A 15,194-nucleotide genomic window follows, 5' to 3' on the forward strand; every position below is an offset into this window, starting at 1 on the left:
TTGCACAGCACAAGGACGTGGCACAAACCTCAGCCGAGCTGGGCAGGGAGAGGCAAAGGCTGTGCCAGCACTGAGGAGCAGCTCCCAGGCTGCAGCTCCAGTCACAGCTCACTGCTTGACATTTTGATGTCTGCTGTGCACAGGCTGCAGAATTTAGCCATTTCTACACCCAGAAATGCACAAAGATTCCAGGTCCAAGGGCTCTCTTTGACCCAAGGGGACTCATCCAAACCGTTACAGTTTCAAGCACCCTGTTCCTACCAAGTTCAACTGTTTGCTTTAATTTAGTTCTATTTACAGTGGGGTTTGAGTCCCTTTACGGAGCTAAGCAGCACCCTTAAGGACTAAAGGAAATTATCCCTAGGTGCCAGCAATTACAAGCAAGACTAACTGGCTGAGAGAAGCAATTTAATGTCACTTTTCTAAGCAAGGCTTAAAAAAATTTAAACTTTCTACCCTCTTTTCCTCCCTAAGGGGTTTTTTGTGTGACTGTAGTTTAGATAACAGTCTTTAAAAAGTACCTCTCCAATACACTGTGTAAAACTAACTTAGGAGGAATGAACCATGTATGCATCAAATGATCTTAGTATTTCAAATGTAGTTGTCTCTCACAGCTAGTTTATTTCCCTTCCATATAATCCAAATAGTAAATAAGGTCTCTGCAGAGCAATAAGTGCTTAAGATTTTTTAGAAAGTTTATACTGTACAATACTAAAATCATCTTTGGTCCCAAAATTAAGGAAATTACACTTTTACATTTGCTTTTGTTTCACAAAGTGAATCAGATAATGTTTTTTAAATTACTGTTCTCTTTTGGATTCTACCCCTGAGAGCTGTGCTAGGCTCAGGGTGTGATGTGAGGAATAAATCCTGGCATTCCCAGCTGAAGGAAACTCAGCCCTCCTGCAGCAGCCCCAGGGCCATGGCAGCACCACTGCCCAGGGATGCCAGGGGGGTGTGACTGCCCCATTCTGCTCCTGCCCTGCAGCTCAGAGGGGCTGGGACCTCACTGCAGAGAAAACCCCTGAGCTACCCTTCTTCTAGGCCAGGAAAGGTCCAGGGGCTTAAAGGTACCAAATTCCTAAGCCTAGAGAGGCACAAGAGCTCCCAGAGCTCTGCCCAACCACAATGAGCTCAGGGAGCACAGGAGAGGATTTGGGAATGTTCCTTCAGCCCTGGCAGTGACAGGACACACTCCTGACAAAATCCCTCTGTGACACCATCCTGTTCCCTGATTTCAGATGGCAACTCCAGTTTAAAAGCGTGGATCTTCCAGAGAACCATGTTTTGTATTTTGTATTTCAGTAGGTGGGTTTGGCTTGATTTTGGTGTGGGTTGTTTGGGGGCTTTTTTTGGTTTTGTCTGGTTTGGGTTTGCTTGGGGTTTTTTACAACCTGCATCCAAACTGCTTTGAAGACAGTTTACAATTCCAGACTGGCTATGCTTGTGCTACTTCTAAAAAATCTTTTAATAATTGGCATTGCAAACTCTGCCAGTCCTGGGCAGTGCTGGCAAACAGCAGGGCTGTCACAGCAGTCCTGGCAATAACAAATTGTTATCTCTTACCACACTGGCCATGGAACTGCCATGTAGTGCTCAGGGAATGCAGGCAGGTGAGACAGCCCTCTGTGGAATGTCTCTGTCCTATCCCAACACCAAGAGTTGGTTCAATCTTCTTTTAAACCAGGGTTCCCTTTGGCATTACATCCAATAAAGCACACTAAAATGTTACTGGAACTGATAAACCATCACTAAGAAAATGCAAATTTTCCTTAACCTCATCAGTAACTCTGAATTTTAATCTCCATCTTAGCCACTTAGGTGAAATGCACTGTAGACGTCAATACATTGAAAATGAAAAACGTGTCACCTTTGTCACCATTTTTTCAACTCATCAAAATAATTCTCTGCTGCTCAATTTGAATATTGCAGCATTAGGTTCACACTTTCACTGTCCCAGCTCCCTCCAGTATTGTAACAGCCCAGGCACTTCTCCTGATCTCCTGTTTGGTGTAACTTGGTTTTCATGCTTAAATAACTCTTCCCCAATACACTGCCTGCTGTTCTTAAGCTCCAGGTGCTGCACTCACCCTGAGCAGAGCAGCTCCAGCAGGACACAGAAGCTCAGGCATACATGGCAAACAATTCCACTAATTGCACAGCTTTGCATTTTCCTCACACCACAAAGGAGTTCACTCCAGAGATCTCCTCCCACACACACTGTCTCCACACAGGCACACAAATGCCATAGAATGCACTACAGAGAGAAGAACAACAAAGAAACAGAAAAATATCAAGAGACATCTTCCTAATAATATTGTTACATTGTCTAGCCAATTACTGCTGAATTTGAGTTCTGAGTAGAGAAAATGTAATTCATTCACTGGAAGTACAAGGAAAATAAAAAACCTTTCAGCTAAGTAAAACTATTTCTAAACAAATCAATACAATCATGTTATTTTCCAATTAGCTAAATTCATTTTCCAAAGAAACATAAGGAGAATAAATCTGCAGAAACTCCCAGTTAAAATAAAAATCAGGTTTACCTACTACCAATTTAGGTTTAATTTTAGAACAACCATCTTTCCAAAAAGAAATATTTACCTTATATTAATCACAACATTGCAACCTTAGGAACACTTTAAAAGCACATAAATTTTTGCTAGCTCTTGCTTACCCTGGGCTTAGAGGGAAAGCAAGTTCCAGCAAAAACTTCCAGAAATGTTGAACCTTAAAAAAAAATAAAAAAGGAAAAAATAAAAGAAGAAAGCCATGGCTGGAATGTAAGTCTATAGGATGACAACCCCTTCATTCTCTACCGTGCCCCTCAAGCCCCTTTTCTCCATCCCATCTCCTAAACATATTTATTTTCCCCCTTTGGAATGACAACTGGAACGTGTCCCAACATTGAGCAGACAACCACCTACCCACACTCAGTGCATCCCCGTGGCCAGCAGTGACCAGCCCAGCCTCAGCCCAGTCCAGAGTGGCCGTGGCCCTTTCCCAGCAGCCATGAGAACACATGGCAGGGGTCTCCAGCAGCCAGGCAGGTGTGCAGGACAGACAGACACAGTTTGGGATGGACAGGCCTCGCTGGCTGAGTTATTGCTGAGTGGCCCTGGCTCCTTGGCACGGCTGGGCTCCATCTGCTCCCCTGCATGTCCCTCCTCCCTCCCAGCCAGGGCAGCTCTGCTCTGTCTCTGGGCAGGTGAAGGAACAGTGGATCTTCAGAGAGGGAAGGAAACTGCAGTGCAGTTAATCCAAAACAACGACATACTTCAGAACAGACATATATTATATATTCTGTGTGCTATATAATATATGCACATGTCTGTGTGTGGAGGTCTCGAGGGGATCTTCCTTTTGAAGGGCCAACACTTTCTGCCTCCGCGACAGCAGCTTCTGGCTCAACGCATCTCTGCACACGTGCAGGGCTGGGCATCCTCCCCACCCTTGGATCCACCTTTTCCTCCTTAAATGAAGCCAAAACGCTTATTCCATGAGGGAGCTGAGTGCTGTTTTCCCTTTGAGTCCCAGCGGAGGGTGCAGTCACGCGTCCAGGCGCTGGATGTCGGGGCGGTGCACCACCTCCCTGGACTCTGTCCGAGCGCGGATGTAATCGCTGCTCTGCCGGCTGCTTTGCTGCCTGCTGCTCAAACGCCACTGCCCAACTGCCACAAACGTGTTCACGGCATACACTGCCATTGCCACGAAACCGAACACCTGCAGGAGCACAAACACGGGTCACAGGCAACTTTGGAAAACAAGAAGAAAAGCAGTTTCACAGCAAAGTTCTCAGAATTCCAGTTTCCCACATTATTTGCACTGATAAATCATTATGGCCTGAGAAATTACGTTTTTCTTCTCAGTGAATTGCAGAAGTGGCTAAGACCAATGATCCCAGAAAACAAGAGTTCTCTGACTATCAACGTAACAATTAAATCCTGTAGTGCAGCCCAGTGGAACATGCTCTAGTAAAGAAACCAGCTCTGCATCCAAAAGCTTATTCATTCCTCAGGGTGCACACAAAAAGTGACAAGTCCAGAGCATCGGCCTGGAGAAGCAGCTGCTTTGCAGTTTTTCCTCCATGCTTCTGCAGAACTCAGATACTTTTAAAAACCAGGTTAAAAAGAAAATAAAAAAGAAAATAATAAGAAGTCACCAACTCACACACAAAATTAATTTGCTTGAACTGACTGTTGTAGATTTAAAACCCTGAGGTGCTACTACACTCACTCCACAGAACAAAAAAATAATCTGCACTGAGCAAGAACTCGGCAAATTATGTGCAAGCTGCTTCAATTCCTTCTGTCTTTTTGGCTCTATCTTTTCCATACGCTTGCAACATAGAGAGGATCATGTAAGGCATCAAAGAGAAAGGCAAGTTCAACTGTAAAGTGTTCTCTGAAAGTCATTTTTCTGTTGTTCTTGCCTCAAGCCTTCAGACAAAGCTCCTAGGATGTTAACTTCAAATAAGAACTATCTCATAGCAAATTGTGAACGTAGAAGTAAATTGTGATGGCAAAGGCAACAGGTGTATTCAGTCAATGAGTAAAAGTTAATTTTAATACTAGGTAAGAGCCAGATATAAACAAGTTTAAATTCTTACCACAGCAGCAATTTCTGCTCCAGTTTTATGGTTTAAAGCAGCCAGTACTACAGAGGCAATGAAAAAGAAGAAAGTGCTGAGTCCAGTGTTGACCAGATCCTAAAAAAATAAATTCAGAAGCATTACTAAATGATGATTGTTTGCTTTTCCAGGAGTGATGACAGAAGATTGGAACAAGAAGTGGAACAGCCCTTTGCCAGTTCCTCTGCAGTTGCCCAGGTGTCCCACAGGAGCAGCAGGGGTGGGAGCTGCAGTCCCATGGCACCCATGTGCCATGTACTTCTGTGAGTAACAGCTGCAGCAGTGCAAGAACAGAGATTTTTACCTATTTATTGCATAAAGCTGATGCTTCAAGCAGACATTTTAGAACATAGACACAACATGCTCAGGGAAAACTGCCTTGCTCCAAGCAAAGAGAAACAACTTGCAACATACAATTCCTGTCACATGTGCTGCATGTGTCACTGGTGTTCAGATGGTGATGCTGCTGTGCCTCACCTCAAACAGGATCATTAAGATGTCACTGCTACCAAAGGAGAAATTCTGAATGGCAGCCATTTGCACAAAAATAATTACATCAATACAAGACTAACTGATCAGGGAAAAAATATTCAAGGGTATAAATAACAGAAGAAACAAAGTCTAGATTCATCCAGGACAAGGTGTTCAGTGTGTTATCAGGACACCTTTCACATCTGATGTGTATGGACACTGCACTGTCTGCATGCTCCCACTGAACTGGAGAACACCATTCCCAAACCACAAAACCACCATGAACGAACAGGTGAGGTCAGACTGGAGGGATCAAGAAAGGACAATTCAGCACAAACATCAAATCAGTGGGAAGTGGATTCTACTATAGACAGAAGGGATGGAAAGACAACCTGCATTCAAGATTGCTGTGCAACTACAGGCTTGAGGTAAAGAAAGAAACCCACACAAAACAAAACCACAGTGAACATGACAACTCCCACCATATAAAAACAATCACAGTATTTAGAATTCAAGGACAATTTGTTCTACTTGGCTCTCTTCTCCCACATGCAAGGCAGGCTCACTTCCTGTTACAGCTCCTTCACTTTTGCCGTTTTTTTAATAATTATTTTATTTTTTCCCCAAAGTGCATCTTGTGAAGTGCAATAAGAAGTCAGGTTTAGAAGACTTAAGACATAACTCTAGACTTACTCTGCTGGGTATGAATCCCACTGCTATGTTCCAGTTGAAGGGAACAGTGCCAGCCAGCCAGCCCCACATCATCTCTTTTCCCAGCCACGATCACAGAATGCTGCAGAAAGTAACTGCAGAAATGGAAGGTTCTGGCACTGTTATTCACAGAAAACAATCTATTTTGAGGGTACTGACTCAGCAACAGCTGGTCATCAAAACTGACTGTCCAGACTGCATGAGGCACTGTGGCCTGATCCTCATCTTAAACAGGGACTTTCCCAAGGAATCAGAGAGGTTCCCATGGCTCATGGCCCTTCCATTCTCACGTCACGAGCCCAGTAAGACCCAAACAAACAGTAAAGAAACAAAAGCAAAATTGTGGGTCTAACAAATTCCTACCAACTTCTCACCTGCCTGTGTACAGAGATATTTTTCTATCCCTGCTCAAGCTCACTGATAAATGCTACCTGGCACTTAGGACACCAAACAAATCCAAATTCTATTAACTAGCTATTGCAGTTTTAATTATATAACTTTTGCTTTGCAAAGATAAAGTTTAAACTTTATATAAATAGAGGTATCAGAAAATAAATGGCATTACACAATTCCTCCAAGTGTGCCCCTCTGCAGCTCTGGATTTACAGCTCTACCTGTGCTCCTGCAGTTGCCAACACGAGCTGTGGTTCTCAACTGCACAAATCTTTTTCCCACTAGAGGGGAAGTCTCACTATATCTGCAACAGATCCAGCTCCAGCACTTCCACCAAGCCTCTATGTCAATATATGTGTGTCACCAAGAATGGGGAAACTTAATACTGAGGAGAGGGCTGCTTTTGGATAATTACAAAAAAAAAATTAATTCAACTGCAGGTTGTGTATTTTACTACCAGAGTACATCTGGCACCTACAGGAAGGACCTGCAGAAGAGAGACAAAATCCTAGGAAAAAAAAATTCAGAAGAACTTAGTAACTACTGTAGGCAAGCATCTCAGGAGGTGCTGCAATGACCAAAAGAAAGGGAGAAAAATCACTTTTGCACTCCTTTGGACATACGGACACGACAGGTGGCAAACTTACCTTTGCAAGGGACACTGGAATGCTGTGTCCTGATCCAGTATCCACATTTTTAAAACAATGTTGAGAAATTGGACAGGGTACAGAGAAAAGCCACAGAAGTTATTGAAAGGAGGAGAAAATTTCTCACAGAATGAATCAAAAGAACCTAAACTACTTTGAATATTAAAAAGATTGAGCTGTGTACATGAAGACTCCAGTATTCAAACAATTAAAAATACTGGTTGTTTTAAAAGCTTAACATCAGAAAGCCAACAAGATTAACAGCAAAACAAAATCAACAGCTGTGAAGTTAAGGTGGAAGGCATATTCAAAATGAAGCTAATTTTGGTTGTAGCCAACCTAACCATCAGGACAAGCAGCCAAAGATGGATTTAATATTCTACCCTTTCACTTCTTATAATCCAGGTTATGCTTTTCCAGACACACACACACATTTTCTACTTCCTTAGCACCTCACTTAAAGACTACAGGAGTGGCACATGACGGCCTGCGATTTATGGGGTCAGATGTGCTCATTAATTAATCCTGCTGACCTCTGATGTTTAGAATCTGTCACCCTGGGGACCTTTCCAAAGGAGCACAGTGTAAGCAAGAGGGCCAGGCCTGCCCATAACATGACACATTTACCACCCAGCTCCACACTTCAAAGGGACCTGAAGGCTTCTTTCAAGCTGCAGTATATAAAATCCTGCCTTTTCTAATGTACTTTAAGTACATCAGAAACTTGTCATCATCACTGGCATTTTGTTCTAATTTACTTTTTACAAAGAATATCAAACTCTATACAGACAATTCAACAATTTAAATCTAAATAATTGATTATATCTTGAGGCTCCAATTTATTCATCTCTGCAACTCCATTTTCCCTGTTTAGGTCAAACTTTTCTAATGCAATTAACAACTGATTCACATTCATATATTAAGGCTGGTTTTTGAAAAAGCTAAAATGAAAATGATTTTATATCCCCAGAGCAGACTGCTTGGAGCTTAAGGAGCAATGACAGCAGTAACACTGTCATACACACATGTAATGGTGACATCACAGAGGCAAATAGCAGTGGAGGTCCTCAATCCAAAGTGTGGGAGCAGAAAGATAAGAAAAGAAAAAAAACCCCAAAACCTGATAGTTTTGGTCGAAACAAGAGGAGAAATAAAAGAAAACAAACTACAGCAAGAAGCAGAGGACACTCCCTAAAACACTGCAAGTTTTTTCCACGTATGAGAAAATGAATAATCGTGACAATAAGAATAAACTAATTGAAAAAAGATGAGCTGCTTCAAATCTGGCCACGATGGAGCTCAACTTCTTGCTATTATATTTATAGACAAAGTAAAACCACATCACAGAGGTAGAAGAATTTCTGCTGAAATTACAGCAACCTCATGAGACAGTATGCTGTGCCATAAAATGCTGTACAGAGCTGCCATCCATAACAGAATCAAACCCACTCCAGGCTGCTGCTGCTCTCCTTCTCCTTTCCAAAATGATTCCAAGTGAACAAATGACTTCTGGTCACTTGCTAGTTTATTTGCAAATCATTCTGTTCAGTCCCCAGTGGTCCTGTCAGTCCAACAGAGAGCATCCAAGGCCATGGATTTGCTCTGTGTCCCACTCAGGGGGAGGACAAGGCAGAGGAGATGATGTCACTGTGGATGAAGATGAGCTTATGCCAAGATAAGTATTTTATGCTAGAAGAGGGCAACACTTCTGTTCTGCTGATTCTGCTGTGCAGGTGGGCAGCCCCATCCCATGATTGTGTGACCATTCCCACACTCTTGTTTTTAAGGGTCCAGGAACACACAGCTTCTGGATTGATGAGGATAGAAAAGCTGAACTGATGCTACAAATAAGAGCTCTGTTATCAGAGCTGGCAAGTGCCACCAAGTCACTCCTGAGATCTTCCACACTGCTGCTCAGCCTCTCGGGCTGGGACATCACCAGGAGCTGCCTCCAATGCTCAGAGGCTTCAGTAACATTCATGTTTATTCACAGCTCTCCACAGCTTCACACAAGCTTTTAGGAATCATTCCATCAAAATTCCTGCCCAGCCTTTTTACCCTGTGTGTCATCCTGCACAAGTGACCAGGTACTCTTATTTAAAAGGCAGACAGTGCCATATTGCACTTGAAACTCATGCAAACAAAGATATGACATTTAAACTGGTGGTTGCTCTTGTCATTTGCTTTCTGAAATCCAAAAGTTTACATCTAGATGGAGATTAAAGTGGCTGAAGTAATGTACTCTGGAAGAGAAGCCTGCACATTTCAACAGCCTGACTTTGCCACAAAAGGTGACAGGAGTCAGTGGCCTTCTGGTGTCTGATTTATCTTCCACATAAGACAGAGCTCAAAGTAACATTTCCTTTTAGTTTTGTTTGGGTTTGCTGGTTTGTTTGTCAGGGGAAGAGAGGGTGAGTGTGGTTATTCACATTTTTTAGTTATTACTTTAATTTTTTTGTGCAATGACCTTAATTTTTCCCCCAGCCAGTACTTTATTTGCAAGGTTTGGGAACATCTTCCCTTACTTCTACATGAAGCTATGCAGTTGAAGGTTACAAACATACCAGTCAGTCTTCTAAACCAAGCACCTCTGGTGAAACTCCCAGAACTTTGTTCTGTTATTAAACATTCTTTGAGTATTCTGCACTACAATTAAAAATGAAAACACGGTTCATCAAGCAAAAGTAAGTTCTAGGTAGAAAGAACTAAATTAACTGTATAAGCATTAATTGCCATCTCTTTTTTCCCATATTTAAAGTTACCTAGGTAAACACAAGATAAACATAAGCACTGCTTGCCCAATAGAAGAGTCCATGACTATAAATTTCAGAAAGTTACTGTCACAAAGCAATAGTCCACACCTACAATATAAAAAATACATTATGTTCCTTGTATTTAAAACTTGAGACTGCATTTATTACAGAGTAACATTTACATCATGCACCAAATGAGAACAGTCCATGAAGAGCCCAGAGGAAATTCTAGTAATTGTTTTTAAACGTATAAAATGTTCATTTTCATCATTAACAGGTACTGCTATTTCGAGAATAGTAAACATGAGGTCAAGGATGACTGACTTCATTTTTCATTCAACAGCTAAGGAAAGCAAGATGTTTTTTTCAAAACAGAAGGGGAAAAATAAATTAAAAATAGAAATAAAAATCAAGATTGCCCTGCGAAGGCCTGTGAACTACAGCTTTGTAATTACACTCTGCAGAGGCAAGACTGGCACAGGACACTGAAATTTTCTGCCAACTCCTCAAGTGTCAGTTGCTTTGCACACAAATATTCACTGCTGTAACAATGAAAAAGCCCAGCCATGCAGAGCTGGTGAAATCAATGTTCAGGCAGCACAAAACTGCCCAGCTGGTCTGTGTGTTCTAACACCAATACCTGGGTCCCTGTTTGCTCCCTGGTGCTTCCCTGGGACTGAGTCCAGCACGGTGGAACTGGGATTTTGTGCTGTGCTCAGTTCTGTTCCTCACTTCTGAGCTGCTCTAAGCTGAAAAACTGCAGTCAGAACTGGACTCCCAGAAATACACTAGTGTAACTCCAGTGAATGCTTCAAGAAAATAATTTAAAACAAAACATCAATGGTCAAAATGGCTTGGAAGATTTTTTTCCTTCACAGACAACTCATTCTACTGGCTGATCATGCAGAGATTTACACTGGTACTCAGATAATCTGGCTTCCCTTGTCACATGAACTCCCATCCAAGGAAATGCCAAAATCCAGTGTCCCCAGCTCCAGGGCATCACTGAGGTGTCTCCCTGAGCAGGAAAGATCTTAGTGCAGGATCCCAGTCACACCTCAGCCGTGTGCAGGATCCCAGTCACAGCACAGGACTCCAGCATCTTTCCTGCCCAGCCCTGCTCCTGCAGGGCCAGCTCACGTTCACCCCTTGGATACCAGACCTTCAACTCTCCCTGCACATCACAAGAGATGCAAATCATGAATTTTAGAAAAAAGAAAGAAGGATAATTTAGGCATAGACAAAATATTATAGCAAAATTCATTAGCCCTCTGTGAAAGCAAATGTGCCTGAGCTCCTGTGGAGCAGGAGCTGCTGTGCTCCCCATTCCCCTGGGCCACTCCTGTATCTCCCTGCAGAATGGGCTCCCTTTGAGCTGTGAGGAATAAAGGAAATGGAAATTTCCACTGACAGGTTCCCCAGCTTTTGCATTTTTGCATAATATTGATAGTGCTGCACAACACAGACAAGGGACTGTTCTTTCATCTCTCTGGAACAAACCAGCCTCTCTCCAACACACCCAGACAAGGCTCTTTTCTGCCCTCACCAGCTCCATGTTTCTTGCGTGTTTACCTCAGGAAAATATGAAAATGACTGGCAAGTCTCTAATTAGGATCAAAACAAATCTCTTTTTCCCAAATGGCTAAGAATATGTATTTCTTAAAACTTTAGCAGCTTTGCGTATCTCTTAGATCCTAGTCAACTACTGATCCACATTTTCATTCCAGCCAGGGACAGGGGACATCTGCCAATATCCACAACACATTGGAAAGAATTCTACTTTTAATAAACTTTTAAAGGAAACAATCCTGTGTTGGACAATAGCAGTTGATGGCCAGGTACTTTCTAATACATAGGATCATTTGAAAGCAAATGTTTTCAATGGTTCCTAGGAAGAAGTGCTATTTTTAAAGAACGACTTCTTCCTAAATTTAAGTCAATTAAATTCCTTCAAGCACTGCAACAGCCTCTTCTTCTCACAAAGCGTCTAAAAGCAATGTTTGAGACTTTCCATAAGAGAAATATGCATTATAAAGTCATATGCATTTTTAAAAGCATGTATCTTGATGAATTTATAAATAAGCAAGAGTGACTTCCTCCTAAAGCACTCGGGGATGTCAAAGATTGTTGTTTAGAAAGCAACTCCTGTAGTAGCTGTGTCATATACAGAGGCTGCAAAGGTATAAAAATGACCATCAAAACACAGGGAAGTAATAAATACTGAAAGAGGCAAATAATGTATGAACATACATTTAAATCGTAAAGAATAAAATGCCAAAATAAGCAAAAGAAAAACAAATCAGCCAGAGCCCTACATTCTTACATTTCCTTCTAACTTGGCCAAAGTAATGTCCCACAGGTGTTTTATCAGCAGCCTTTGAGCTCACATTCTGTACTTGAAGGAGCAGAAACAGCTGTAGAATCACAGAACGGTCCCAAGCAATGAAGGTACTCCCTCACTCCTGTCAGAGGAACAGTCCCAACTGTTAGTTAAAATCAAATAATCATAAATAAAAATCAAATGTAATCAGGTTGCTGAAATCTGTAAGAAACACCTGGAAGAAGGATGGGCTCATCAGTTCATGGAAGACACAAGCTGTCAGCTCCCTTCTCACTCCTGCAGAGCTCTGCTATAGGATGGGAGAAGCATTTCATCTTCAGTACACAACTAACAGAATGAGGCTTGGGAGATCATGGCAAATTCCTTCTGCCCCTGGATGTGGCAATCTGAACTAAAGCAAAGCACTGCAGAATATTCCACGTGCCCTTTGCAGATCTCCAACCTGCTCATACTGCTCCAATGCTCTTTAGGCAAGGGGGGCAGAGCCTGACACTGCTCAAAAATAAAAACACCTTCATAAGACAAAACAAAGCAATCCCAAAGCACAACTGATTGGATTTTTAACCCCCCCCCTTCCCCAAAATATCTCCTAACAGGTGCTAAGCAGACACAATTGATGCCACCACAAAGGGTTAATTTCTGGACAGTTCAGCCACAGCTCACAGAACACCTCATCTAGCTACCAAGCACTCCTAGAGGAGTTCATCAATTAACTATGCAGCCTCAGGATAGAAAGGATCATCTAATTCCATGTTCCAGTCTCAATTTAAACAAGTCATTTCGGCTGAGAAACTAAGCAAACTGCAACATTAATAAATAACACTTAATTTTTTTTTTAATCACACAGAAGCCTAAAAACCTCTGAGACTCCAGCAGTACTTGCAAAATTACTGTTATAACATAAAACGGAACACTGGCACAATTGTATCTGTATTGTCCAAAGAATTTGGTATAAATATTGTCCTTGAAGCTGACAGATCTTTTGGTAGAGTCACTTAACATGTTGATTTTGTGACCTGTGTTTATGCAACCTAGTCTGAAAGTTTAACTCAGAATACAGCATGAAAATAGAGACTTGTACAAAAGGAATGTGCATTGCCAGCAGTTCTCTTCCTAAAGCTCCTCATATCTGAGAGCACATTAAGCACCGGCAGTCAGTGTTTAATAGTTAGGTGTGGAGGCAATACAAAACACTCCATTTTCACAGACAGCACTTCATTTTCTATACTACTGCCCAATGATTATTATTCTGTGTAAGAAAATCTATGTAGCAAATTTGTCTTAATATAAAAAAAACCCAAATCCAGGTTAAGAGAGAAGGACGGGCTTCTGTAAATACAGTATCTGTCAAAGTCAAATAACTACAGGCTGCATTTTTATCCACTTCATCTACAAAGCATAATTGCTGGCATTAGCAGGAAGTTTGTCCTCCCAAAGACAATCTACCAAAAAACAACTTTAGTTCTATTTAATGTAGTTTAATCTTGCTACATTTCACAGCTCATTCTGCTGTTAGCATTCAAAATAAATATTAGTAAAATGTACACTTTACTCAGCAGAAAGAACACTCATACACAACACTAAATAACAGGAGAAAGCAAAGCCCAAAGACCAAACTTAAACCAGATTTGCAGCAATTTTTCACAGAGCGAGAATTCGAGTGAACTTACAGTAAGATTCCAGTTGATCTGGGGTATTCTTGTGTGAAGGTTGAGACTGAACAAAAGCAGGAGAGCTCCAGTAACCACCAGTGCACTGCAGCTCACAAACTCAAAGAAATAAAGGCCCTCGCAAGGGGAGCATTCCATGATGGTCTCGATGCAGATGAACGCGGTCAGTGCCAAAAGCTGGGAAGAAAAACAAGTAGGAAAAAAAAAATAAATAGATTTCCACATTTTGAAAGTAGCCACAAGTATTCCTGAAATTTCCATTGGGAACATGATGGCTTTACACTCAGGAATGTGTGATTTTAGTTTACAACAGGGCACTGTCTAGGGAGCAAAAACAAAAGCAAAGTAATGCAAGATTTTCCGGATTTATCCCGTTCAACAAAGAACACTTGAGCAAAATTACAAAGACTCTAACATCAAAATGACCAAGATACCCCAAAAAAAGCATGAAACCCCTGCAGGCCACTGGCTTAACATGCAAACAGCACCTCAAACATTTTATTTCATTTTTTACTCATGATACACTATTCCAAAATTAGATGATGGAATGCATTTGTCAACCTCAAGCACAAATACAGAGTCTTAATGTTGTGTGATTATGAAAGACGTGTCAATAAAGATTATTACTTAAAAATCACTACCAGTTGAGATCTAAATCAATTCAAAATAGAATAGATCAGGATTTCTACCTGCCTCCAAAAATGCCTGCCTTTTTCACATTTATCATTGTCAGTACACTGTATTTCATATAAAAACATATTTCATCATTCCCTTATAGCACAATAAAACAAGCAGCTAAGAGATGAAGGCAAATACCCTGGGGCTGCAAACACAAACATGGAACTGGGATAATGGCAGGTCACACTAAATTCAGAGGATGTATTGGAAGAGTTAACTCTGAATTCAACAACAGTTAAGTCACCATTTAGGATAAAACCGTGACACTTGCTGTACTTGGAAATAAAGTCAGCCCAGTGGACAAAACTAAAATCTATCCCCCCAGAGCCCAGTATGAGGCAGCAGGGACAGCTGCCACCACATGGGTGCCATGGGCCAGCACTGACACACCAGGGGCTCTCACAGCACGGCTGCGTGCCAGAGATTCTCCTCGAACAACACTGGCACCAAGAAGCATCGATGGGTTCGGGTTTTTTTGTTGTTTTGTTGCGGTTTTTGCATTTTCCAGGACAAGCAAGGAAGGCCTTAAGAGTGTTTTGCTTTGGTTTTCAGGACAACCACCCCCTTCCACCCACTGACATTTTTTAGGTGGAATTCTCTTCTTGCTGTGCCACAAAATTCTACCGAGGCTGCAGTAAGCACTTCCGTCTGAGGATGAGGAACTAAGAGAGATACTTTCCTCAGAGCCAAATATTCGACAGTCTGAATGTTTTGCACAAATGTGTGTTTAGAAGACTGACAGAAGTCAGGATAAAAACCAATTTCTGCTAAATCCTTCTTTGCCAACTTCATTGTTTTGCAGATGCAATTCCTTCAAGCACTTTTTATGCTTCATCCATTGGTTTGTCTTTGCCTCACACAACAAAACTTGCAAAACGGAGAAAAAGGATTTTGAAAGAA

General features: G+C 41.6%; 1 protein-coding gene across 1 annotated transcript in view; it reads right to left on the reverse strand.

Moving 5' to 3' along the window:
* Positions 1-2,348: 2,348 nt before the first annotated feature.
* CMTM4 (CKLF like MARVEL transmembrane domain containing 4) overlaps positions 2,349-15,194 on the reverse strand; it is a 30,026-nt gene continuing 17,180 nt past the window's right edge. Inside the window, exons 2-4 of the mRNA XM_014887909.2 lie at positions 13,617-13,793; positions 4,610-4,708; positions 2,349-3,723 (exon numbers count right to left, since the gene is read on the reverse strand). Coding sequence (XP_014743395.1) covers positions 3,550-3,723; positions 4,610-4,708; positions 13,617-13,793 — 450 coding nt within the window. The 3' untranslated portion in view covers positions 2,349-3,549. The remainder of the gene's footprint in view (positions 3,724-4,609; positions 4,709-13,616; positions 13,794-15,194) is intronic.

This window comes from Sturnus vulgaris, chromosome 12, assembly GCF_052056855.1.
Source record: "Sturnus vulgaris isolate bStuVul1 chromosome 12, bStuVul1.hap1, whole genome shotgun sequence".
NCBI lineage: Eukaryota > Metazoa > Chordata > Aves > Passeriformes > Sturnidae > Sturnus > Sturnus vulgaris.